Raw genomic sequence first — 26,564 nt, 5'->3', positions numbered from 1 at the left:
AATTTCTTGTGGTTGGCCAATGATACAGTATCTGCACAGCTTTATTACGTCAAGGCATTAGCATTGAGGTTCTAACTTCTACATTTTTGCTGTAGCTGACTAAGTGAAAAGTATCATCAAAACGTAGCCCCTGTGCATCGATTTAGAAATCTTCACCAAAGCCAATATGACTGCAGAACCTCTTTGTGTATATGGTGTTGTACAATGAAAATGATTCATCCACACTAAAGCCTTTCTGAAAACCAACCTACTGTATATGCTAGAACAGTCAAGACAATAATGCATCTGTTTTCTTTTCCATTTTAGAGCCATCCAGTACTTCAAAGACAACATGCTGGTGTAGTGGAATCCCAGCCTTGGTAGCAGCACTTTGGTAAGTACTGTACACAGGACTTGCTTATGGAAAAGCTAGCAAAAAAGAAGTCGTGCAGTTCCTAACATTACAGGATTTCAAGATTCTGAAAAATAAGACATCCCCCGCTATTAAAAACCTGTCAAACAATTATTAAAAAGGGTTAGTCCAGTTTCTGCTCTTGCCAGTGAACCATTGGTTGTGAAAAGAGTAAACCGATTGAATCCTTGGAGATTGTTTATTGGTGAGTTACCAGAAAATAGGGTGTTTTTTTTAAAGTAAAATGACAACAACCCACTTTTCAGGTGCATGCAAATATCTTTTGTATTGGTATCAAACCCTTGCAACAGCTAAATGAACAGAATCCTGAGAGCGTAAACTTGAGCTCCTGATTGGGAATACCAGAACCTTATTTGAACACTGGTGCATATTATTCAAGTAGAATACATGAAGGCTCAGCTACAGTTACTGCATCAATAAATGGATATCAGTTGTAGAATGAAGGAATTTCTAAGGATGTTATGCAATTCTTAACCCCCCCACTTCCTTTAGAAACAAATATGGAAGAATTTAGACAGGACTTTTGATTTTATTTATTTATTTTTTTAACCACAGAGTTTAATGATTAAATAAATATATAACACTTAAGGCTGGTTTCACAGACCTTAATTTTAGGGCTGCAAATTCAGCAAATTCTGCTACATTTTATGTTCTTAATTTCTACGTAAAAAGATGTTCTGCCTGTTTTACTTTTTTAGACCCTTGTTGAACTTGCTGCTCTAAGGCCTGGGAATGGTCTCCATCATGAAATCCAGTATTAAACAATGGAAGCAGCTGGTTCTTATTGGAATGCTGGCATGGGTCCTCATCATCCTGGCCCTGTTTACCTACTTCATGGACCTCCATATGGATGAGCTGCATACTTCAGTCTCCCTAACATACTTTGAGACTAGAAGGCTGAACCCTATTCAGGGTAACAACCGGGTCATCATGGGATCTGTAAAAGACCCTCCGGTTTCTGATGCCAATAGCCGTAATGACATAATCTATAACCAAGACCTTGACAAGCAGGCAGCAGACACTTTAATTATAGACAGTTGGTCGAGTTTTGACAACACCGTAAAATCCGCGTGGCAAAGAGGAAGTCAAATGAAAAGGACTAGCAATGAAGATAATATGTTAGCTGCTGGTCAGCAACAACCTAAAAGCCTTATTAACAAACACATGGAGAAACCACTCCCTGGGGAAGAAGGCACTGATGAAAACCAAATTCGGTTGAAGTGGAGGAAGAATTCTAGACGAGGAAACTCCATGCGCAAGAAGGAGAAGGGGTTAGGGATGGGATATGATTTAGAGGAATACTATTTTATGAAATCGAAGTCTGTCATTTCAAAGCTGTGGAAAGGGAACGTGTCGTCCAAGATGCTGAACCCACGATTGCAGAAGGCCATGAAAGACTACATGAATGCCAACAAACACCATGTATACTTCAGAGGAAAGAGGAACGATAAAAAGCTAAGCAAGGAAAAACTGCTTTGTGAGATGAAGAACCAGCTGAAAGTGAGGACTCTGGATGGGACGGAGATGCCCTTTTCTACACTCGGATGGGAGAAGCACGTCCCGAAGGTTTCCATCGACAAACTCCATCCTTCAGGCTTCAGGAGCTGTGCCGTTGTCACATCTGCAGGTGCAATGCTGAACTCCTCTTTGGGGAAAGAGATTGGTAAGCATGAACATGCGTGATGAAAATGACTAGATAAACGCTCCTATGTACAGCTTTTTGGGTTGTTCGATATCTTCATTTAGCAAATGTTGAACTTGTGAATTATACAAAATGTATCACATGATTCTGTTGGATACATGCATGGTAATTCTCTCGGGAAGGGCTGACAAATAGTGGAAACCCCTTTTTATGCAATGCTTCTAGTGATTTTCAAGACTCCACGTGTTACCAGTGATTGATTGTACTGCATATTATGAAGCTCAACGAAATATCTTATCTTTCAATAAAAATAACATTTACTCTTTGAGAATCGCTACCCTGAGGACAGATGGGGGCAGTTTTTGTTCTGCATGATTAAATGTCAGATGTGTTATCACACCACACGCAGCTCTATGATAGTGGATGCAGCTCTCTCTAATGCCATCTCTCTAAAAAGTTATAGTATCGAAAAGGGAGCTGGTGGAACTGGCCTTCGGTGACGTCAGGGTTACTGTTCAGACGTAATGTTTCAGTGGTGCTGGTATGCATTGGCACCATAATAACAGCGCTGCAGATTGCCACCCTTGATAGGTAATCATCCAAAGGCAGCGTACGGATTTCAGTAGACAAGCTTAATGAGTAAGATGGAATAATGGTCATTTTCTTCTTTGAATGTCTGCTTATTTGAAACTATTGGGAGCCCTTCAGGCAGTCTTCAGTATCTTTAGTGCCCCAGGTTCATGAGTCTCACGTTGTAGATGCTTTTTTAAACAGTAATAGTGCAGAATTGTTAATGGACCAGCTATGTCCCTGAACAGCCCAGAAATGTATCACTATGTTGCATGTTGAATTACTTAACTACCTCTGTCTCTGTCTATTACCATTGGCAAAACCATTAAAATAAAATCCTTTGAGGTGTAATTAAAATAGCACAATGGCGCTGTATGAATCGCATTTCAGCACAGGAGCAGAGCAGTGTTGGCCTGTTTAATAGAAGCAGCAGAGCACGTGAACTACTGCTTTCAGTGAATTAGTTCTTATGTTTACATAACTGTCTTATAAGCTTCTTCTGTTCTTCATGAGCACTGACTTGACTGATGGCAGGAACTAAGAACAGAAAAAGGCTTAGTCTGCCACCTAGTGGAGACTGTCACACAGCCAAAAATAAATAAATGATGTGCATTGTACTTATTGAAGTTGAAAGTCTAATCTATAAATAATGCCCTTTCTAGTCCACGCCTACAGCTGTTTTGCTTTCTCTTTGATGGGATGAAATACTGTCAATCCTTTTTAAATCTGCTGCATTTAAAAAAAAAGAGATTTTTCAAGAAACTCCGGGCTGTTCTCACAGATCCTAATTGGCAGTAATATTGGACAATATTACCTTAACATTTAGCTGTCCAATACTAGTGCTAATCAGGCTTAAACTGTTATATACCTCGACGCCATACCTTTAATGAAAGGGTGAGCACAGTAAAACTCATCTTGAAAATTACAGTACAGTGTAGAATGAAATGCTATTTAAGTGGGGATTTTAAATGGGTCCTGCAAAATAAAAAAACAATACTGTAAAACAGGTCTTGCAGTAGAGATGAGATTGGCTAAGGAGACTTTTGGATCAGGTACACTTTACACAATATGTCCTACTTCACATTTTAATACCAATAATTGTCATACAATATGTTGCAGTGATTCCCATTATCCTTCTCTACTGTACAGCATACATGCTGGAAACGGTTCATCTGATTATCATCATTGCATTGCTATTTTTGGCAAATGCAGTTAAGGCCTTTTCACTATTCCAGGGTCAAAATTTTGTCTGTGCTGGCCACAACTAATACTTTAGCGGCACTATGATCATTGGTCTATAAAATTAATGAAACATTCTGTATTTTGGGTAGACAGTGTGCCCCCTGTGGGCTTCGGTGGAAGGTTTACATTGTGGAAACTATTGGAATTTCAGTACCTTTTCTGCGGCTCCTGCTCAATGTTCAAATTTCTTATTTTTTTTTCTTTTTTTTTATTGCTGTGTTGCTTATACTCACGTTTACTGTTAACAGCTTTCCAAAAAGAACCCAAAATGTGCTGTATCATAAAAACTCAAAGACCAATCCGTCCTTCATTGCCCAGCAGGTATCGTGAAATGTGATCAAAGGCACTGTGCGGCTGCTTTTACTCCTCCGAGTTCGTTTTTGCTATGGTATGCATGCTCCACCATATCTTGGGGATGGGGGGTGGCATACACAGAGATCAATCTGCACAGGGTCTGTACAGAATTTGACCAATTTAGCCAATGGTCTTTTAAGAGTGAGCTCCGTAAACATACCCGTTGGCTAAATTGGTCAGATTCTGCACAGAATCTGCGCAGAATGGTCGCCATGAACGCACCCAGGGTGTTACGAGGAGCGAGCTTTAAAGATGGTGTAAAACACAGCACTAGCATTGCTTTTGGATGAATTTCTGGAAGATAGTGCAGAAAATCCGCTGTTTAATGCCTCTATTGCACTTGCATCGAAAGCCAACACTATGGCTTTAGCGGCAGTGAATTCAGACACATGCAAGAGTCCTGTACGGATTGAACACTACGTTGAGAGCATTGTTCCTCTGTACTGTGATATCTCGCTCAAGGTACGTTTCCAGATGGAGAGATCAACATTTGAAGGAAGTTTTATATATGTTAACTGTATTGAAATACAGAAAATACGTAAGTATTGGTTACACTTGAAGCTTGTGAAGTGCTGTATATGATTGATATTATCAATGTAGGCTACAGAATTTAAGTCAAAATAAGTGTGTGTGTGTGTATATGTATATATATATATATACTCAGACTACCACCTGCTTGGAGACTCTGCACGTATCTTCTCAAAAAATTGCTCTGTCACGAGTTGTTATCATTCCCCTGGTCATCAGTGCTGCATGTATTTTTGTGATTTAGCACAGAAAAGTTATCTGATAGCTGTTATCTACAATTCCACATAACTTTTTTGCTACAAGATCTTTTCCATTTTGAGCATGGACATACATGTGCACTAGGTAGTTTTTCATGTATGCTGTGCTTATAATAAATCCCAATATATTTCTACAATTTTTTTTGGAAGTTCTGTGTTTTGGATAAATACAACTGCTGCATATTGCATGTTTTATTTACAGGTGGCTACAGTGCCACTTACGCATGCAATTAAGATGTTTCTATTATATTTTTATATGGCAAATAAAAAACAATAAAACTTTCCAAAGAAATTATTTCTCCAACGATTCTTTGAATACATCTGTGAATGACTATAGTAGTTTTTTTTTATCCTTCTGCATTTCCATGAGCTCCTGAACCTGCCTTTTCTGCTCCACTGCAATTGAAGTGCTTCTGTTTTGCTTCTTTTTTTCGTTCCAATAGGATTTGAGTCTTACAGTACATGTAGAATTGTGTTTATGATGTGCTGTTGGTTCAATAGTAATGCAACACTGTTCTCTTGTTACAGCGTCCCCTCTACTGCCACAAAAAAAGTGTTTCAAGTTTTTGCAGTAGCCTGTACTGCTGTGCTTTTTCAGCCAAAATACACTGTTAAGCTGAATAATCTCGCAGAAATACCAAAACTATCTATCTATCTATCTATCTATCTATCTATCTATCTATCTATCTAACTCTCTAACGTTACATATAGTTCACCTTTAACACAGCGCTATTCGTCCATTATTTTTCTTTTTAAATGCAGTTTAGAAAATATATCTTAATGCAAGGTCGGCTGAACCAACAATAACAAGCTGAAGGTTTCGAATGTTGAATGTGATGCTGCAGATTACTTCATTTAAAAAGTAAAAACAGTCGATTTAATTATGCTGTTAATTTTAATATTTTTTTTGACGAAAAAGAACGCGTACTGATATGTTGGTCAAAAAGTCCAGTGTGTGGGGAAATTACACCACAGTCATCGCTCTGGTATTGTGCCTCCGCCATTTTGAAATGTCCACTGAGCAAGCTCCTGGGAATGTTAGCTGACGTTACGAAGCGCTCTCGCCGTGCAGGTCGTTCAGTAGAAATCACCACGAAACGCTGTGGAGCGCTCTGCCTATCGAGCGCCCCCTGAGTCTAATTGGTTGGGCAATTGGACAATGAGTCAGTTCATTGACTGACCCTTCTGCTGAAAAGGGCTACAGTTTACCTAGTGACTGCAATTAGAGGAAAGGGGGGCAGCAGAGCTGCTATTAGTGGACTGCTACAAAGAGACCAGTGTATTGTTTTATAATGGGGTTTAAGAGGCCTGTGTAAGGGGGACCTTTGTTTGTATATTTGTTTATTTAATTTTTTTGGTGTAAATAAATGTGGGTGTATTACTTAAGTCTAGATAATACATAGGAAGCTTTATAGAACACACCTGACTGATGTCTTATCTTGTATGTTCATCTTTTAGGCAACTTTACAGCAGATTTAAAATAGATCTACTTTGACCACTGCTTTACAGGCAGTTGGATTTGTATGATGTTTATTTATTTTTTAAATGGATTTAAAGAACTTGCATTAAAAACTGTGATGACTAAAGAAGACTATAATTTCTGTTTAGGTTTTTTACCACTTGGTGTGTGGATGTAACAGCACTATACTAAATAACCACTTGGTGGTGCTGCTGATCTATGTTACACACAAACTGGCTTGAGCAGTGAACTACCCCCGTTATGATTTGTTTTAACCCTCTTCAGAGATAAATAGCCTTGAAATAAAAACCATAGCATGGTTACAGTCAGCTTCTTTTTTTTTTTTTTTTAAACGTAGAAAGAGGAGTAATAATTGAGAAACCAGTGAATTTCATTTTTCCCAAATACCAAGCCCTATTGGGTTATTATACTATTATAAACATTTTATCTTTCATTTCCAGCTCAGCTGTTTCTCTTTGCATTCCCATCTAGCCATTAAAAGCTTTTTGTGTGACAACTACAGATTTCACACCACCTGTTTGTGCAGTAAATCTGTATATCTTGAATTGAAATTTGAAAGTACAAGTGTCACAGGCACACACAAATGCAGCCTATAGTTGTATAAACCAATTGCGTTTTTTTTTTATTATTCTTAAAAATTTGTATTGAAAGAGGGCCCATACAATGTATATATGTATAGGATTTGCAGAGGTCCAGTGTTGAACGTAAGGAGGTCATACATTTTAAGTAAATAATAGTAGACATTTAAGCATATTTTGCCACCCTTAAGTGTTGTATCTGAGGGAATTTGGTGCGTGTGAAAATTTGGATGCAGTGACTCTAGCTGTAATTCAACATTTGCCCTGCAGGTACCAGGAGAGCCTACCCTCAAAGTGCACTGGGATCTTCATCCGAACAATGATGAGGTCGTTTTGTGACGTGATCCGATGTTCAGATTGCATTTACTGCTTGACAAAGTTGTTGGAACTCCACGTAACACACGGGGTCCATCCTGATTTGCTGCTGTAAATATTTAGATAATAAAAATTAAATGGCATTCACAGTGAAGTTGGCACTGTGGAAATAAAGGGAACCATTTTAAAACCTTAGCTGCTGCACACACAAGACAAAACATATACACTACTGCACATTGTAGCTGCAAATTCTGTGTACTCGAGCACTGTCAGAGGCATCTAAATTTCAGATTAGTTATAGTCTGTTACAAAAAATATATATATATATATATATATATATATATATATATATATATATATATATATATATATATATATATATATATATATATATATATATATATATAGTGCCTCCTAGTTTCAATCTAAACAGTCCCTTCTGAAACTGTACTGTATGTCAGACAAATATAGTGAACCAATTTATTAGTCCCCAGGAGTCCTTCCTTGGCCCAGATTAGTTCCTGCACTCTGGAAAAATGGATGACACGTGTTTCCAGCAGAAATCTAGTCTGTCCTGTATTTGCTCTATGAGAACTGTTGTATTGATTTGGTGCTTGATCATAACTTTCTTTTTTTTTTCCTGATCTGTTTGGGGCAGCCTGTCATCTTGACCTTGTGAGCACAGACACCTGCACACCAAAACAGATTTTGCTTTCTCAGTGTCATTTCCAAACATTTTGTTAATGTGTTTTACGTGAAGGCAGTGGCGTGTGAGAAATCCAAGCGAAGTGGAACAGTATATTTTGTGGTTATCACTTTTGTCTAGTGTCAAGTGGGGCTCCTAACCTTGAGACAAACCTGTTGAAGTATATTTTCTTTCTGGTGCCTTTGATTTATTCTAATAATAATAATAATAATAATTATTATTATTATTATTATTATTATTATTATTATTATTATTATTATGAATATATGTTTGACTGTCTGCTTCTAACTGGACTCTTCTCAGATTCCCATGAAGCAGTCTTGAGGTTCAATGCTGCCCCATTAGAGGGTTATCAGAAGGATGTGGGAAATAAGACTACTGTTCGCATTATTAATTCCCAGGTGAGACCTCTTTTATCTGTAATGTACAGTAATATCAGTGGGAGACTTGAGGTATAGGATTTGAGACATTGTGTTGATACAGACATAAAAAAAAAGGGGGTAAGACATTAAAATGCCATTTGCAGGGCTAGAAAAAAAAAAAAAACATACCAGGACTCAGTGAAAAACACAAAAGATATCTACCATACTAACTTCTTAGGACCACAAATTACAAAAAACAAACAAACATGCAAAAGTATTTCCAGTACTGTGTTTTGTTTTTATTTTATTTTTTTAAATAGATTCTTGCCAATCCAAACTACCGCTTCAATACCAGCACACTGTACAGAGATGTCACGCTGGTTGCCTGGGATCCAGCCCCTTACTCAGTAAATCTCCACAAGGTACGAAACTTATTTAATGTATAACTGTAACAAGAAATCCTCCTTGCTCCTGAATATATTGGCTACTGCTATGACATTTGATTATAAAACAATGGGCCAGGTGTAAGCAATGTTTAACTGTGTGTGTGTGTGTGTGTGTGTGTATATATATATATATATATATATATATATACTTATATATATATATATATATATATATATATATATATATATATATATATATATATAATATATATAAATGAGGCTGAGAAATAAAATACATTTGATACCCATTTATAATGCCTGGAGATAATATGGACATTAGAAAAAGACGACTGTACTACTGTAGCCCAGATTAGAGGCTCTGCTGCTGTGTAGGCTACATGCTATGACGAATTCTGATATAATAGCTTTAAGCTTTACTGACGTAGGAAAGAATGGTGATTTTTGTCTTGATAACCAGAGTGCATGATGAACATGAATGCTATTTTAGAACGTTGAGGTTTCTTAACTTGCATTCAGAGTTCCGAATGCAGTTCACAGAAGGGAAATCGTCTTTTTTTAAATTAGTTACTGGTATAAAATCTTGCTCTTTTTAAAAAAAAAATCCTTCATGTAAAATGTTGAAATGAATATACAGTACTTCAAGCGTTCCACATATGGACCAGTGAGCCAAAGCTGACAAAACCTCTTGCAGATTAATTCAGATTCCTAACTAAAGCTCCATTGTTACAGTGGTATAAGAATCCAGACTACAACCTTTTCACACCCTATGTGGAATATCGAAGAAAGCACCCGGTGCAGCCCTTCTATATACTCCACCCTAAATTCATCTGGCAGCTGTGGGATGTAATCCAGGGAAACACCCTGGAGACAATTCAGCCCAATCCACCTTCCTCTGGCTTTATAGGTGAGTAGAACCCATCTGGTTTCACTGTAGCGATACACACGTTTGAGGGGCTTTCAGAGTAGCTTTGTCTTAAACTGTCTGACGAACTATATAAAATAATACCGCTTTATTTATTGTAAAGCAGTGCATACAATGTCATGACCAAGATCCAGAGAACACAAAATATTAGTCCACTGGGCTGTTTAAAAGGATTATCCTAGTAAGCATTGCATGAGACTGAAGTAGGGGCTTTTCAAGCGCTAAAGCACTTGCCTGTCATCATAGCTTGAATCCTTAACATGAAGTTATAGAAGGTTTATATTTATATATATATATATATATATATATATATATATATATATATATATATATATATATATATATATATATATATATATATATATGTATGTATGTGTGTGTGTGTGTGTGTGTGTGTGTGTATATATTTGCTCTCACCACAAGAGGGCATAATCCAAAATGACGGCAGGTGCCCTATATCTCATACCAGTTACTGAATCTATATCTGGGGTGGCCAATCCTGGTCATGAACAGGCACAATCCTGCAGGTTTTCTGGGTCTCTTTAAACCATCAATGGCCAAAGACCTAGGAAACTGTATGCTAAGCTTATGTCATTTAATTACGTCTTTTAATGCAAGTGTATGTGATATTCAGTCTTCCTCCATGTGGACTGCAGTGCATCAGCCAAACTTGTCGTTGTGCTTTTATCATCTAGCCACCTATCCTCACCAAATGGTTTTGGAATATTACTATGCCAGATACAGTGTAGGCTAATGGCAATATGGCTAATAGCAAGATGATCATTAGTTACATGCTTTGTTAAACTACAATGTGTAAGTCTGCTATTTGAGTTGTACTCTTTAAGATACTGTGCAAGTTACACAGGTTATTGTGTTTAGTGAGTTACCATTTATTATTGATTGATATATGTGTACCGGGGCATCGCTGCTGGCAGTCTGGCTCTGGTTGTGTAGTACTATTTATACAGTGCATCATATAGTCTAGGTATTTGATTGTAATTGCTAATAATGTCAGAGTTCAATTTAAAATGAGACTTGAGAGTCCTCCAAAGTAACTTGTACTGTTTTAATGTTCTTGTTTTCTATTCCTTAAGTTATAGATTAAAAGCAAAGCCAAAAGTAAAAAAAACAATAATGAGCTTCATTTTAAATAGTTTATAATAACCTGTGATCATGTTTAGAAAAGTACCCAAGTATGCCCATGTTGCGATACCCATATTACTTCTTGTTCTGCAACAGATGACAAAGGCATTTGCCCAGTTGGGAAGGACCTGTTTGAGTAGTGCCTGTCTGTCTTTCTGTACAAACGTAAGTCATACATAAATGTGCCAGTTGGATTTATATACTGGGTGATGAGAGGTGCAAATGCAGGTTTATATACTGTACTGTATTCCATTATTTATTTGAGACAGGATCATCCTCCCGTTCTCTTGCTTTCAAGGTAGTTGGGAATGTCAGTGACTGATTAAAAATGCTAACATTCTTTTCCACCATGCAGAGCTTCACATATAAATAAAAGAACACTGTGTACATTCACTCAATTCATACACCTTAAGAGCTGTGCTCTGTCCACCTGACTTGTGACAAACTCGACTGCTGCTGATAGTGCATCTTTTAATTTAGGCTTCTTGATAATAGAATTGTCAGTTTTTGCACTTCAGTATTTAGTAGTCATTAGCATCATTATTGTGAGATGAATACTAAGTATAGTATAAACTTTTCATAGTGACAGACACGTCAGAAGCCCAGTGAGGTATTGTTAAATTCCAGTTGCTCAGGGCACTGCATGTTGGAATTTTTTTTATTTTGTTTTCTTTGAGGGAGTTATTTTATACCATGTAAAACTAGGTAAGCTAAGCTAAGAACACACAAAGAAAGTTTTCTCTGTGTTATTGCTTATTTGCTTACTAACATTTCCTAAGGCATTAGCCATTTACATTTTACATAGGTAACTTTTTAGTTATTTATTTTTTAAATACAAATGACTACCTGGGTACCTAGTCCTGGATTTACTTTAGAGCCAGTGAACCTTTACGGAAAACCATGTTGCAGCAGAAAGACGAAGGACTTCATATTTCATGATTAACACAAAAAAAAATCCAGCTTTATGATTTTTTTTTTTCTCCCTACATGTGTATCTATCTTAGAATAATATAGACTGAGATATTAATTGATTGTAGCTGGTGTTTGTTGATCAATAAAAACAAGCTACAACATTTAATTTTTTAATCATTTAATGTAGAGCCCAGGTTACAACTCAAAACTTCTTAGAAAATGGTGTCTTTCAGTTGTGTAACTCATGTGGGCATATTTTTTATAGATGTGCATAATATGGTTATAATTAGGCTTGCTACTGTTTTGATTTTGATTTTCTTGCCAAATCAACGATTTAATATCGATGTTTATTTTAGAAATAATTTACCAGGTTTTTTTCAATTCAAGCAGAGTGGGTGAAATTGACCTTTATGCCATTTGAAAAACGTCTCATTTAGCGAAGTCTCTTATCGTATTGAACATGCAACAAAACCATGGTTACCACCATTCTAATTTAAATAATGTTTGATCACAGCAGAGCTATACCTTGTAAAGAGATCCTACACAAATTTAAATGTCTCAAATAAACCATAGAAAATGCAGCATATAAAAGTGTATTACACACTTTTATAGCATAAATTTATGAGTAAACATAATATGCACAGAACAAAACATTAGATAGTTGAACAGAACTAACGTGCACTTATTATTCAGCACAGCTGGAGTCACTAGAAGGTAAAGCAGGCGGGTCCACTTCGTCTTGCCGCAGAGACGTCAGTCGGGATTGTGCACAATACTCAAAGTGTTTTCCTCTTGCGCCCCATTTTCAAATCAAACTAGTAACTGTCAACGTATACCTAGCAAAAGCCCACCTACACCTTAACCCACTAATTTCAAAAGTAGGCATTTTTGAATGACAGGCTCTTGAGCTGGCAAATGAAAGTGCACAGTCGTTACAGGTCTTGATGATTGAAATTGAAACGAATGAGAGCATTCTGGCGTTGCTTCAGTCAACAAGATCTGTAAGAACTGGGTGAAGTGACAGTGAAACTATACTAGCAGATCACTGAGGTGATTGACAGCGACCCCTAGCCAATCAGAGTGGAACAGAGACGGGACAGACAGTAAGTGTAAAAACCTAAACCAACTATAGATGATTTCTAAATTTGTTATTATTAGTACGAAAAAAATAAAAAAAATTTCATTCAAACTCTCATTTTTTGGGAATTTGATGTTTAACAAGCTTTACCTTTTTTTTTTTTTTTTTTTTTTTTTTTTTAAATATCGAAAAGTACCAAGCCTAGTTATAATTTAAGTTGAATGCTCAACAGTGTCAACATCTTAGAAATGTGTACCCCTATTGTGTGGGGATAACATGTCCTGTTCAATATATGTACTCAACAAGAACACTACTAAAACACTATACACACTTTCCCACATCGTAACATAGTTTGAGATAAAACAATTCCAACAAATCTGCACAAGTTGAACACACATGAAATAAGAGAAGCAGGAACAATGTTGCCGATAAACTATATGATAAGTACAGCCTTTGTTGAGACATACATCAGCAACTTTTATATTAAAATTGTATACTGACACGCAAATCTATTTCACAATTAGACTGAATTAAGAATATATATATATATAAAAATGTATTGTGTAGCTCTTTGTCCAAACTAGAGAAATGTCCCGACATTTTACACCAGTATTAACTGTAGTGGGCATACATTAGTTCAATTATATTTATGTTTATAAGATCATCTCCTTCGGATGACTGACTCAAGAGCATAATGAATTGTTCTGTATTCAGAATGTTGAAGCCCTTTGATGCTTGTGTTTTCATGAATTAAACATCAGCCGTATTGTTTAATTCATGAAAGTTTTTATTTTCTAACTCTATAATTATAATATACATTGGCAATTAAAGTTTTAGAAAATGGCAAAAAACAAACGGTAACACTTTTTTTAAACACTAAACACCAAAGTTAATTTTTTTTAGAGTTATATAACTACCCTGATCAGCGTCTTAATTACAAAAAAAAACAAACTTGTTTTAATGATGAAACCAATCATCCCCATCATTTTGAAAGGAAGTCGTTTTCACAATGTGTGGTGTGTTTGGATGGATATTGAAGTTATCTGGAGAGGTACATCCTTGGTCTTCAACTGCTGTTCAGAGCTGGACAGTAAAGGCTACTGCGTTGCTATGCTCCGAGTTGGATATTTGCTGTCTTTGACTGAACTGAAGATGGTCCTCTGGCAGCAGATGCATTTCCGCAGTGGAAAAGTACTAGAAAACACCTGTAGAACTGAAAAGGGGGGAAATAATATTAAGTTTACAATAGATAAATAGTTACACCCTATGTACTATGTACCATTAATGAATATGCAGGTTGGATTGAGTGGATATAAGGATTGGGCTTGGTTGCTGCCCCAGGCATATGGCTTGGTCTGGCTATGGTGCTTGTTATGTCGTCCTGTTCCCCCCTTTCTTTGTCATGCTATAACACAGGAGTTGATTGCATTTATTTTTGCAAGTAGGTAGAGGGTTGGGTGTTGCAGATTCAGATCGATTTGGGGACTGGAAGCCCCAGGTGAACTTCAGTAATCTGTGCAAATGTGCCTCCCAATAAGAAATCCACAATATCAGTCTCCCTGTTTAAACCCCAGGCTGTGCATGCCCTGTTATGGGGGTGGTTACCATCCTTCCTGCAATGGAGGCTCAATCTCCAGCTTCACCTGCAAGTGACACACTTAGTGACACACTCTCTCTGTCCTGCGGTATAAAGGCAGGGTTGTCATTTTATTATCAGCTGTGCAGATGCAATTGGTCTGTAGGTGGCACTGATTGTAGTGGAGCATAACGTGACCCAGTTTTCTATTCACCATGCAATGAAGTTCTGTTTTTAATTGCTGTGGCTATGTGGATAAAAAGTAACTTGCCTTTTTGTATAACCCCATAGTTTGTGTTTGTAGGTCAAGGAGTAATTCTCCAGCCATGGTTAATTTACACTTCAAGTTAGCTGACTAGAGAAGTCCCCCCTGAGGAATTAACTGGCTGATGGGGATCCTACTGTACTGAACAACAGATGGCTATTTGGACTAGTTTCTTCCTGCTGCTTCTAAAGCCAATAAAGGCATGGTCAACACTTCTGAGCCCCTGTGAGGTAGAGTTTTATGGGTAAAGAAACCCAAAACCTAGTGTCACCGTTGTGATGTGTTTTTTTTTTTGTGTGTGTGTGTTTGTCAGGAATCCTCATGATGATGTCACTCTGCGATGAAGTCCACGTCTATGAGTATATCCCCTCGCTGCGGCAGACAGACCTGTGTCACTACCATGAGCGATACTACGATGCTGCCTGCACCCTGGGAGCGTACCACCCGCTGCTCTACGAGAAACTGCTGGTTCAGAGAATCAACATGGGGACGGACATCGACGTGCAAAAGAAGGGAAAAGTTATCCTTCCTGGATTCAGTGCCATAAAGTGTGACGGATGACTTTAATCCTCATGATTAGGTTGGGCGATTTTAATATTAGTGCAATAACCAATTACTTGCTAGTTAAGATTAAACTAAATAAAACTTGAAACTCTTAATATTGACCACTTTAGTATTGACTTTCTATCAATATCCTGGATGGTAAGCATCCTGCTTTCTCTCTCTTTTTTTTTTTTTTTTACTGAAAGGAGAAGCTCCACACCTGTAGGAGAATGCTTATGGCATATTTGTTTTTGCAATTCCTGAGCCTAAAATAATTTGTACGTAGATTTATCATTGAAGGTTTATGAATTTAGCTGGCAGGACACTTGGGCGAGATTTCCAAAAGTAACTAGACTTTGATTAGCTGTCAAAATAATGTGTTTTGTTAGTCAACCATTTGTTAGAAATGGTTTAGATGGCTAAAATTCCAGAAGATTTAAACATATACATTTTATCACATTCGTGCTTTGAAGATACCATCTTGTCTGAACATGTCATACACAAAACGGTTGACTCCTTTGGAACTCTGACAACCTAGAGTAAATTCCCCTGAAAAAAAATTACTTCATTTATAAGGTATTTGACTAAAAAGGTATTTTAGACGAGCATCTAAACAATTCACTACACTTTTGATAGTGTAATATTTATTTAACTATGGCAGTCTTTGGCGTTATGAAGTATTCTGTTATCACAGTAGCATTTGGAAGTTGGAACTGTTCTATTATAAGAAGGTGAATTGAATTGTCCCCTCAGATATAAAGCTTGCATCTTAATAGGAAAAATGTATGTTTTTTTGTGGGTGTTTTTCTGCTGATGTTATAAGTGGTGTTGATTACTCTAGATTTTGGTCATCAAGTGCATGAATTGTTTGAATGGTAGTGTATGTGTTAATCACTCTGTACTGCAGTAATGCACATTTCAATGTAATACACTAGACTTCCAGCCTTTGCATTGTTCAGTACATGCAGTTCAACATGTCTAATAAAGTATGTTCTGTCAGCCTTAACTATCCAGGAGATAAAGAAGGTGAAAAGTAAGAATTTTCCAAAAGCCAACTCACTTACAACAGCCTTGTGTTTTTTAATGTCGACATTTTTTGTGATTTTTATCTTACAATCCTAATTTTGTACTGGACGAAATCTGTTTTGTACCAAGCATACTTTGTAGAAACTGACGGTTTGTATACAGTTTGCAATTTTCTCTTCACTTTTTTTTTTTTTTTTTTTTTTAATTATTTATTTTTTTAACATAAATAAAGTGTTATAAATATAAACCTACATTTTTGGAATTGTCACAACATGACATTAACAAGGTTAATGCTACAGTGTGTATGAGGTTTGGAGCAAAACATATTATTTTACCTTCATACTTGTACTGTGCATTTACTGCACTATTCCTGTTTTTATTGTTATTTCAACGATACTTCTGTGTGCTTTACCATGTTTGTCCATGCTATACCTTTCCTTGCTACACTTTTCCCATGCTGTATTTTTGCTTTGGTGTATCACGGTTAACTTTTAAGACTAATAGTGGCGTAAATGATTATTGATGTTTCATAAATGATTTAGATCAAGTTGACATAATTGCTTCCCTTCATGTGAAGGAGTAAATGCACCGTTTTTATTTTGGAGCAACTAAATATTACACAATAAAAAGAAACGCTTTTATTAACCCTATATTAATTCTCACATTTTCTTGCAAATGTACACCTTATTTAGGCTTTACAAGTATGCCTATCTAGAATTTCTGTTTGTTATGCAGGAATGAAAACAAGACTCCCATTGCATAGCAGTTTGATCCTTTACAAGGTAGCTTGGCTCCACCTATGCTTTTTTCTCGTTTGCCCACTTGGAACGACGCAGACAGCTATTCAACACAATAGTGCTGTCCAGGTTTAAACATGTACACGCTACAGTTTAGTTTACTACATCCGAAAGACTAGTCTTTCACTAAGTGTTTAAACTGAATACAAGAGATATCGGTCGTTACATTCTGTATTTCCAAAAATAACCTTACCGGGCTATGAAGTGAAATACTAAATGTAAGTTGTGTGTTGATGCAGCACCATTACATGAGAAAAGCGCATACAGAAACTTGAGAACACTATGTTAACAAGAGGGAATATTTTTGGATTCGAAGTGGACACTGTTACAGAACGCTGAACACTTACATTAGATAACGTATTCTCAATATTATTTGTATTGACCTGCAATGTATCTCGGAAGGAATTGCAAAACTGCTATGAACCTTTTACTTTTACTTTTTGCAATAGTATAATCAATAAGACTGTCCTGTGTTAATTTTACTAAAGATGTAAATTATTTGCTGTAAACCACCTGTTAATCATTTAAAGACTACCATGTACGCACCAACTGTCGCATCCTGCAACTTTTCAGGTAACGTAACTTCAGCAATAAAACAGATTAGATGTACAAAAAAAAAAAAAATTCCAAATTGAAATTTGCCTACTATTTTGCTCTAATGTTGATGACATTCTCCATATGTACATTCCACGTGGGTGCTTGTAAGCATACTGGCAAGTTTGATGATAAAAATACATGTAGAAAAGAAATGCATTGCAAAAACAAACTGCAGAGCAGTTGTCTGTGTCTGTAGTTTATAGAGTTTTTAAATATATATTAGTACTAAACTAAACAGGAGTTTACACATTTAAAGGTGGCACCTTTTAAGAACCAGTAACAGCAAAACCAATGCGACAGCAATCATAAGGAGATTAACTGTTCAACCACTGTCTCTGCTGGCTGAAATCGGTTTAAAACCTTATTGTGTTCACCAATTTGGATTGTATCCATGACGTTAAACTGCAGTAGAAAAAGGGACCAGTTTAAATGCTTTTTACTTTAAAACACATTAAATTAGCAAAACTAGTAACATAAAGGGAAATAAATGATTGTGAGATTATTTGAGTTTATTTCAATGAATAACACAACTGCTGTAAAACTAGTAAAAAAAAAAAAAAAAAAAAGGAAAAGCACTTTGAAATACAATGGAATTGCTCACCTGCTTATTCATGAGAATATAAATTACAGGATTCAAGGCAGTGCTGCTCTTTGCCAGGATAGAGGGCACAACACTTGCTGTTGAGGTTATGAGTCCTGGTTTACCAAATGTTGCCAGCATTGCCACCACTCCATACGGTGTCCAGCACAGCAAGTAGCAGACCACTGTTGTGATCACCATGAAGAGGATATGGTATTCTCTCCTCCGGGCTGCCGTCCTACGGAGCTTCCCAACCTATAAAACGAAGGTACAGATCAAAAGTGCATCAGTTTCCAACCTCAAACACATGGCTTTCCAGCATGAAAGAGTGCACCAGAAGAGAGTTTGCCATTGTGGTTTTTATTAGTCATCTAGGGATTAAATCTAGAGTGTGTGGCTGGATAAAGATGCCTCACCCAAATGAAACAGAAACAGGAACAGTGACAGTTTATATATATATATATATATATATATATATATATATATATATATATATATATATATATATATATATATAAGCTTTGGGGATTGCAGCTGACAAAATAATTCAGTATATCGTACTTAAGCGACTATTCTCAAATATGCATAGTTTTGAAAGAAACAGGTGTTACAGCACACTTACTTTCCATGTCTGACTCTCAGGAAACATATTACACTTGCACTTAGTTCATTTCACCTCAGCAGTGTCTTCTGGTACTTCCTAGGTCATTTCACTTCAGCAGTGTCTTCTGGGTGGGTCAAAATTATTACTGCTGATAGAAAAGAAAGCGCTGCAGGAGCGAAAAACTGAAATGAATAACCATCTGCTAAGCCAAGCTTTGGAAACAGAAAATAAAATCACAACATATGTTTCTTTCAAAACTGCGCATAGGAACAAAGTGGCACTATGTTTTAGAGCGAGAGGATCCGGGTTCACGCCCGCCCTCCACCTGTGTTTGGATTGCCTTGCCCTGTGTAATGCGCCTGAAATAGTTTCTCAGATATCAGATATTGAAATGAAATACCCTTTTGTAAAAACTCTTACTCAGAGATCTACACTACCTTTTTAAAGCCCTTAAACTAAATATCCCAAGGTCATTGAAAGTCTTTGTATTACATTTTTAAAAGCATTGAAAGCTGTCACTGCCTTAGATAAGGGACTATACAATACAATACAAAACAATACAAAAATTTCAACAGAGGCTTTATGGAAAATATCTCAAGGTTCTATTATGAACACCTTTTGTAAGAAATGTACATTACATACTGTAAATATTCCCATTAAAAGAAATTCACAAACAGATAATGCCTGCAATATATACTTGAAGTTATGTAATTAATACAGTTTTAAAAGAGCCTTCCTGTAAACTAAATAATATTTATACCATGTTTCATGACAGTTGGATAAGCAATTATGATCAATGCCTAAGATCTGGAATACCTGTTAATCTTGACTAATTAAGCCAGTAATTGGTTCAATTAAGTAACTGAGAGATTGGTTGAAATGAAAACCAGAAGCCTCAGTAAGTCTCCAGAACCAGGATTGGAGACCCTGGTCTAGACTCTCAAAGGTCTTTACCAAATCAGAAATCAACAGTTAACACATTTTGATTTACAGGCTTGTAAGCAACATTTAGTTTTTTAATTTCTGTTTTATAATTCTTCTTCCGAGAAAGAGTTGTAGTTTGCTCAGAATACTGATCATAATCTGCCTTATGCCAAAATGCCTTATATAGTATTAAAACAATCAAACAAAAAAGATGTAACTAGATTCTAACTTTAATATGTTTGTGCTATGGTTCTTATTTAAAGTTACTTTCAACAGATGGCATACACTGCACAGTATTATATATTTTACAGTTTTTGTACATGTCTTTGCAGTTTAAATGGTCTTGTATGGAAATTCAATTTCTACAATTGCATCGGCTTGTATTTCAATTGGATAGAGTGATTCAGACTACAGATCAGTTCAGACTAGTGAGAGGCGCTGAATTTAATGTAAATAAGTGTGGAGAATAAACATAAGCATAATCGTACAGGGGTGCTAACATTATAGACATACAGAACTTGCAATGACGGGTTCTTTAAGAGGTTACTTTATTGCTTTTATAATAGTTTAAGGTTTTGCATCTCTAACAGTATTTCTTTTGGCATTCCTTACATTTTTAACCTATTTAAGCATCCTCCTATTCTTCGTGTTTTGCTCTTCCTTCATTCATGTAAGCCATACAGATGTGTGTGTGTGTGTGTGTGTGTGTGTGTGTGTATATATATATATATATATATATATATATATATATATATATATATATATATATATATGGGGGGGGGGGGGGTGTGGCTGTGTTTGCACAGCCACAGGTGTAATTAGTTTATTAATTTTGATTACCTGTTTAATTGGTTTATATGTCACCTGCCTGGGGTTAGCAGGCATGTATTTAAGAGGACCAAAATCTTTGTTCAGGGCAGTCTCCAGTCTGTGTGAAGAGAGAGGCTGTCATTGTGTGTAAACCTTTTTTTTTTTTTGTCTGTGTTGTATAGTTTATGTTTGTTGACTGGTAAACAGCTGCCCAGTTTAGTTAGTTTAGGGAGTGCTCCATGTATGAGCTAGAGTTTGTGTTTTGTTTTGATTTTCTTTTATTTCTATAATTAATAGAAAGGCACAGAAGTGCTGAAAAACTCATTTTGTTTTCTCTATTAGTTCATGTTTTATTGACCTGTCTATCCATCTTGGAGACTACTTGTTAAACCTGGCCTTTTTCATTTACAATATTTACTTGCCCTGCATGTCTTGCATTATATCTGTTTCACTGAACTTCAACTGACAGACCTTCCATTTCCCCAGCCCAGTCTGTTTCTCCCAGCATGCCCCATACACTCAAGGCTACCCTTCTTGAAATTATACACATTTCTTTGTATAGCCTTTTACCTGGAATCGCAATTAATTTCAAATGTATTTTTTGCTCACTTGATCCCTACTACTTCTAAGTGACATAGCATGTCCTGTGTTTGGATTAACAAGATCTAAAATGTTTCTGTCCATTGTGACACACTATGTCAGGAAGCAAGCATTGCAGTGCTGCATTCCCTCAGGATTTTCATAGTTTATACTTGGAAAGTTGAAATGACCCATGATTACAGTACTCCATGCATTTCTAACTTTTTGTATAAGAACTTAATATAATTTCTCTATTGTTCTGGGGGTCTGTAAAATACACCAGTGGAAAGTCCTTTATTGCTTTTACCTACCAGCTCCAGCCAAATTGACTTGATTTGATTACTAGTCTGACACAATGTACTGTTTTCACTTCTACCCCACACCTAACATATACAGTCACACCTCCTACTCTCTGATCCATTCTGTTGTTTCTGAACCCAGTGTATTGCACCAAATGCACTTCTAATTCTTTAGACATGATCACCTTTGCTATGTGGTGCATTAGAACTTTTACAATGTATTACAGTTTTTCCAATGCTTTGGATTGATATAAACAGTGGATTAGCTGATTAAACTGTTATTTGCCAGATTCCATTTCTAGTCCTGTGATTTGTGTCTTCATCAGGTTTTCTATCCCTAGCACCACCTGTCTATTTGATCACAGAGCAAGCATTCTCCTTTGAACCTCTGCCATTCTGTTTTCCATTTCCTTCTCTAACATGTACTTACATTCTTCATCTCCCGTCAAGATACACATTTGTATTGATTTACTATTCAGTAGCGTGCTTGTGTTATATTTCTGTCCTTTATCGTCTTGGAATATACCGATTCATTTTAGTCAACAATAGAATACAAGATTTTAAGGCACATCATGTACTCATTAGTGAGAGATAAACTGAAATTAAAATAATTCTGCAGCTAATCAAAGTAATTATGCTGGATCATGAACAGTCCCCCACTGGTATCACTGTTTTAGCTTTCGAGAGCTGTTAGATGAATTCATTTCAGTGTCATTGTATTTTGCTACATTTCATGCTGTTGTGTCTGAAGGCGTGTTATTCCCTAATCTGCTCAAAACTGATTGGCTGGGTTTTTAATTGCATCAGAATCACACCTTTCGAGAAGCCACTCGCTGTGGGGCAGACGCGATTGACTTTAACCACTGCGTTTGCAACTGCGCTCACTTCATCACAATAGGGTCCAGGGAGTCTTAAAAAATACTGTGGCTTTAAAATTAGTAATTAAAATGATTCATTTGAATTAATAACAACTCACTTGTTTAACTGTATACAGAATCCGTCCATAGCAATAGCCCATAACCAAGACGGGAACAGCTAAGCAGAAAATGAAGAGACAGGTGATGTAGGACACTGATTCATGTGACTTGGAGGTCCAGCTCACTGAGCAGCTTGTCCCAGCCCCTTCAGGTCCATAGCTACTCCAGCCCAGGAGAGGAGGCACCGTCCAGACCAGGGAGTATAGCCATGAACCTCCCACAGCTATCAGAGGCCTCTGGAAGTCAGGGGCACGCTTGTTGCACACAGTTAAGGTGCTGTAACGATCATAGGACAAGACCGCCAGGGAAATCAAGGACACAATGCCTGAAAAAACAATGACAGTGTTACACTGGCTCTGTTGTTAAATACCGTTGGGTTCGGTGCCACAGCAAATTAATGCACAAGCCACTGGAACACAGAATTTTACCAATTTGCCCTACTCAGGTTCCAGGAGAAAGATTACAGCATCAGGACAAGACTAATGTATGCTATTTTCAAGGTTTAATCTTTTTAAATCAATAAACTTGAGAAAACCCCCTGAATCAAAGGATTTAATGCAAGAACAGAGCATCCCATTTCTGGGATTTTTCTTTTCTAAAAGCTTCTCAAGGTAAATCTTCCAGAATGGATCTCCATTAAATGTTGTGCATTTATGCAGTCCCTAAAAAATCTGATGCATATGAAGTCACGACAATGAGGTCAGGAAACTAGAAAGTGTTAGGGCAATTGAAAAGACTGGATGTTTGGCCTAATCTTTATTCAGATTCTGCAATGATTTATTGATAAATATGAAAGTCATTTGCAGTAAGAGTTGAAGTAAAACAATGCTGCATGTGGTACTCCATGCCCCCACCAGGTTCTTACATTGTTTATTAGGTTACTCAAGGGAAGTGCTCCGTCTTGACAAATCATGCATTTTCTACTGGAACATACTTTCTGCCTTTGGGCTGATAGATTCTTGCACAAATAAGGATGTGATTTTTGGATCTAGTTGGGGACAGATAATTGCATATCAGCTGATGCTTTTACAGACTGAAAATGGACACTGTATTTTGTAAAGTGATGGGTGTTTTAGCAGAAATACCCTCAACCCCACATTTATTTGCATATGTTATACATACACAGTTTTCTTTATTCACAAGTGCCAAAATAACAGTTGATTAAAATGTACACTTTGGGTCCAATACAATTAACTGTTAGCGAAGCATTTTGATAAAAACATAAATTCATGCAATTAGCAAGGCACATGTTGAGCTATTTTTATTTTGATTCAACTGACATGTCATCAGCAATGCAATTTCTTCAAATCCTTTTTCCTTGCTAAAAGTACATTGAATTGGGGCTTAGTTTAATTTATATAACAAAAGAACACTGCAAATAATGATAGATCATGTTGGGCTGAGTAGTTCAGTATTCGTGCCAAAGTCACTGCTGCAGTGACATGCAAACTGACATAAAAGAAAACAGGGTAGATCAGCAACAGACTTTACTCAGATGACAGCACTGACAAAACGAATTCAAAGGACGAGTCATATTGGGTCTAATGACATGGCCAAAATGGTGATTCGGAACAACAACCCCTCAATGAACATGTTTAAGCAACTTCTGAGACAACAAACAATGATAACATCAACGTTTAAGCATTGCGCGTAAACAACACCCAGCCTCATTCATGATTATGCACAACAAGTTCATATCATTTAGAGAGAGTCACATTTTTAGGATAATGCTGACACTGGCAGCAGTTATTCTAGTTATTTATTTAGTCATGATGTACGGTTATGTTAAATAATTGCCATGTTTAATAATTACTAGGACATTTACACTAAATGAGCTCTGGAAAGTAGGTAAATGCGATCTGGAATGTAAGCTACAAAAAACAAACCAATGAATAATGAAAAAAGTGTAAACCACGTAAAACTTAACGTGACACCTGATGTAGGCCTTCTGTTTTGTATGTACATTAAAAAAAAAAATCATAATTGCTAACACTAAATCAGAACCAAGATTCAGCACTGTAATAATAATAATAATAATAATAATAATAATAATAATAATAATAATAATAATAGTAATAATGTAGTACTTATGTTGAATTACTATTAACCTACAATAAAATAATGTTTTCTGGAAATAAACATGAATACTAAAAAAATAAGTACACATTATTAGAGTAAGACTTACCAAAGCAGGAGTTGATGAATCCATACCACATGCAGCAGTGTTTCCCTCCTAGCCAGCGGCCGTAGATACTGGAGGCGAAGCTCAAGGTGGTGCCAAAGACACAAACCAGCATATCACTCACACTGATGTTCAGCAGAAGCATGTTCACGGGAGTTCTCAGAGTCTTAAACTTGCAGAACAGGACTAAAACGACTAGATTGTTAAAGAAACCGAAAACCAGAATGCACCCCAAAAACACCAACACCACTGTATGAGCCGTTCTTGATAACCTCATTTCGGGCTCCTCATCTTGGTTCGTTGAAGAGAACGGGTCTTCATCGCTTAGATTGGCGCTGAAGTTCAGACTTGTCACTTCATAGAACATTGTTATTAAGTATCACAGCCCCCTGCTTCAGATCCTTTATGTATGGTGCTAACATAAAAAAACATAAATAAATAAATTATATATATTAGCTCAAAGAGCCAGCTGCCCAACGTTTCGATATGTTGTACATATCTTTCTCAAGGGAGCCTGTGTTTGAATCAAAACATAGGAGGTATTTATAGGTGTTTGACGGCATGACAACTACTTGTTATTGTTTATATTCAAATCCATGCTTTATTCTTAAATGATGTAATGGTGTTCTATATGTGACATCACTTTTACTTATATCGTTAAATCTATATTCATTCTAATTAACATTATTTTATATAAACTTATATTTATATTATCATGCAATGCTGGCTCTGAGGATCAGCCTTGATATGGTCTCCCCAGCCCATCAGCATGCACAACTTTTGAATTAATTTTGTTTATTTAATTATTTTTAACTTTTATATATTTATTGGAATTAATTAGTTCATTCTTTTCTGTTGAGTCCCACTGGCATAATTGTGTTCAGTCTATTTATCCATTTACCTTCTTTTATTCTTCTATATGTCACATTATCTAATTTTAGCTGTACTAATACTACAAACTTTACATCATTTATGTCATGTCCTTGACTGGTGAAGTGCTGTTCTATTGGTTCATTCATTTTTTTATTTCTAATTAATGAAAGGTGGTTCTGAATTATTTTACATAAAGTTGTTCCAGTCTCTCCAACATATTTTATTTCATCACATTTTTCACAGGCTATTCCATAAACAACATTGCTATTTTTACAGTAGGTATTAGTTTTTAGTGGATATGTGGTGTTCTTATGTTTAATTATATTTCTACTTTTGTCCATGTATTTACAAACTTTACATGTACTAGTGCAAGTATTTGTAGAACCTATTCTGTCAATTATTCTTTTATGTTTACTGTGAACTAGAATATCACCTAAATTAGCTTCTCTTTTGAATGCTACAACTGGGGCCTTAAGAAACACTTTTTTCAATTTTTCTGAATTATGTAGAATCCGCAAGTGTTTCCAAACTATCTTAGAAATATTGGGCAAAAGTTTAGAGTACGTCATTACTAATGGGACTCTCTTGACATTTTTGTCTCTATTTTTATAATCTAGTAGATCTTCTCTTTTTAGTTTATCACTTATCCACCCTGTGTCTATAATTCTTTCTTTGTATCCTCTTTTTTTAAGATTTATTTTTAATACATGTCTTTGTTTTACACAGTCACTTTCTTTAGAGCATATTCTTCGTATTCGTATTCCTAGCCCCTTTGGAATTGCCCTTTTAGTGTGTATTGGATGTGCAGAGGACATGTGTAAATACTTGTGCATGTCAATAGGTTTATAGAAGAGGTCAGTCTCAACTGAACCTTCAAGTTTTACTATGGTATCTAAAAATTATATTTCTTTTCTTGACCATCGAAGGTCCACCTTAATATTACTGTGTATTTCATTTGCCATTTTATGAAACTGGAAAACAGATTCTTCTCCATGTGTCCAAACCCCAAAAATATAATCTACAA

General features: G+C 36.3%; 1 protein-coding gene and 1 pseudogene across 1 annotated transcript in view; one reads left to right on the top strand and one right to left on the bottom strand.

Moving 5' to 3' along the window:
- Window positions 1-16,298, top strand: part of LOC121320710 (beta-galactoside alpha-2,6-sialyltransferase 2-like) — a 30,746-nt gene extending 14,448 nt beyond the window's left edge. Inside the window, exons 2-7 of the mRNA XM_041259285.1 lie at window positions 307-373; window positions 1,111-2,075; window positions 8,388-8,485; window positions 8,767-8,868; window positions 9,583-9,757; window positions 15,063-16,298. Of these exons, the coding sequence (XP_041115219.1) occupies window positions 1,145-2,075; window positions 8,388-8,485; window positions 8,767-8,868; window positions 9,583-9,757; window positions 15,063-15,310 (1,554 nt within the window). The 5' untranslated portion in view covers window positions 307-373; window positions 1,111-1,144 and the 3' untranslated portion in view covers window positions 15,311-16,298. The remainder of the gene's footprint in view (window positions 1-306; window positions 374-1,110; window positions 2,076-8,387; window positions 8,486-8,766; window positions 8,869-9,582; window positions 9,758-15,062) is intronic.
- Window positions 12,462-25,111, bottom strand: LOC121320711 (annotated as a pseudogene).
- Window positions 25,112-26,564: the final 1,453 nt, after the last annotated feature.

The sequence above is a fragment of the Polyodon spathula genome, chromosome 9 (genome assembly GCF_017654505.1).
Source record: "Polyodon spathula isolate WHYD16114869_AA chromosome 9, ASM1765450v1, whole genome shotgun sequence".
Lineage (NCBI taxonomy): Eukaryota > Metazoa > Chordata > Actinopteri > Acipenseriformes > Polyodontidae > Polyodon > Polyodon spathula.
The sequence above is the reverse complement of the archived record's forward strand: the minus strand, read 5'-3'. Positions and strand labels throughout refer to the sequence as shown.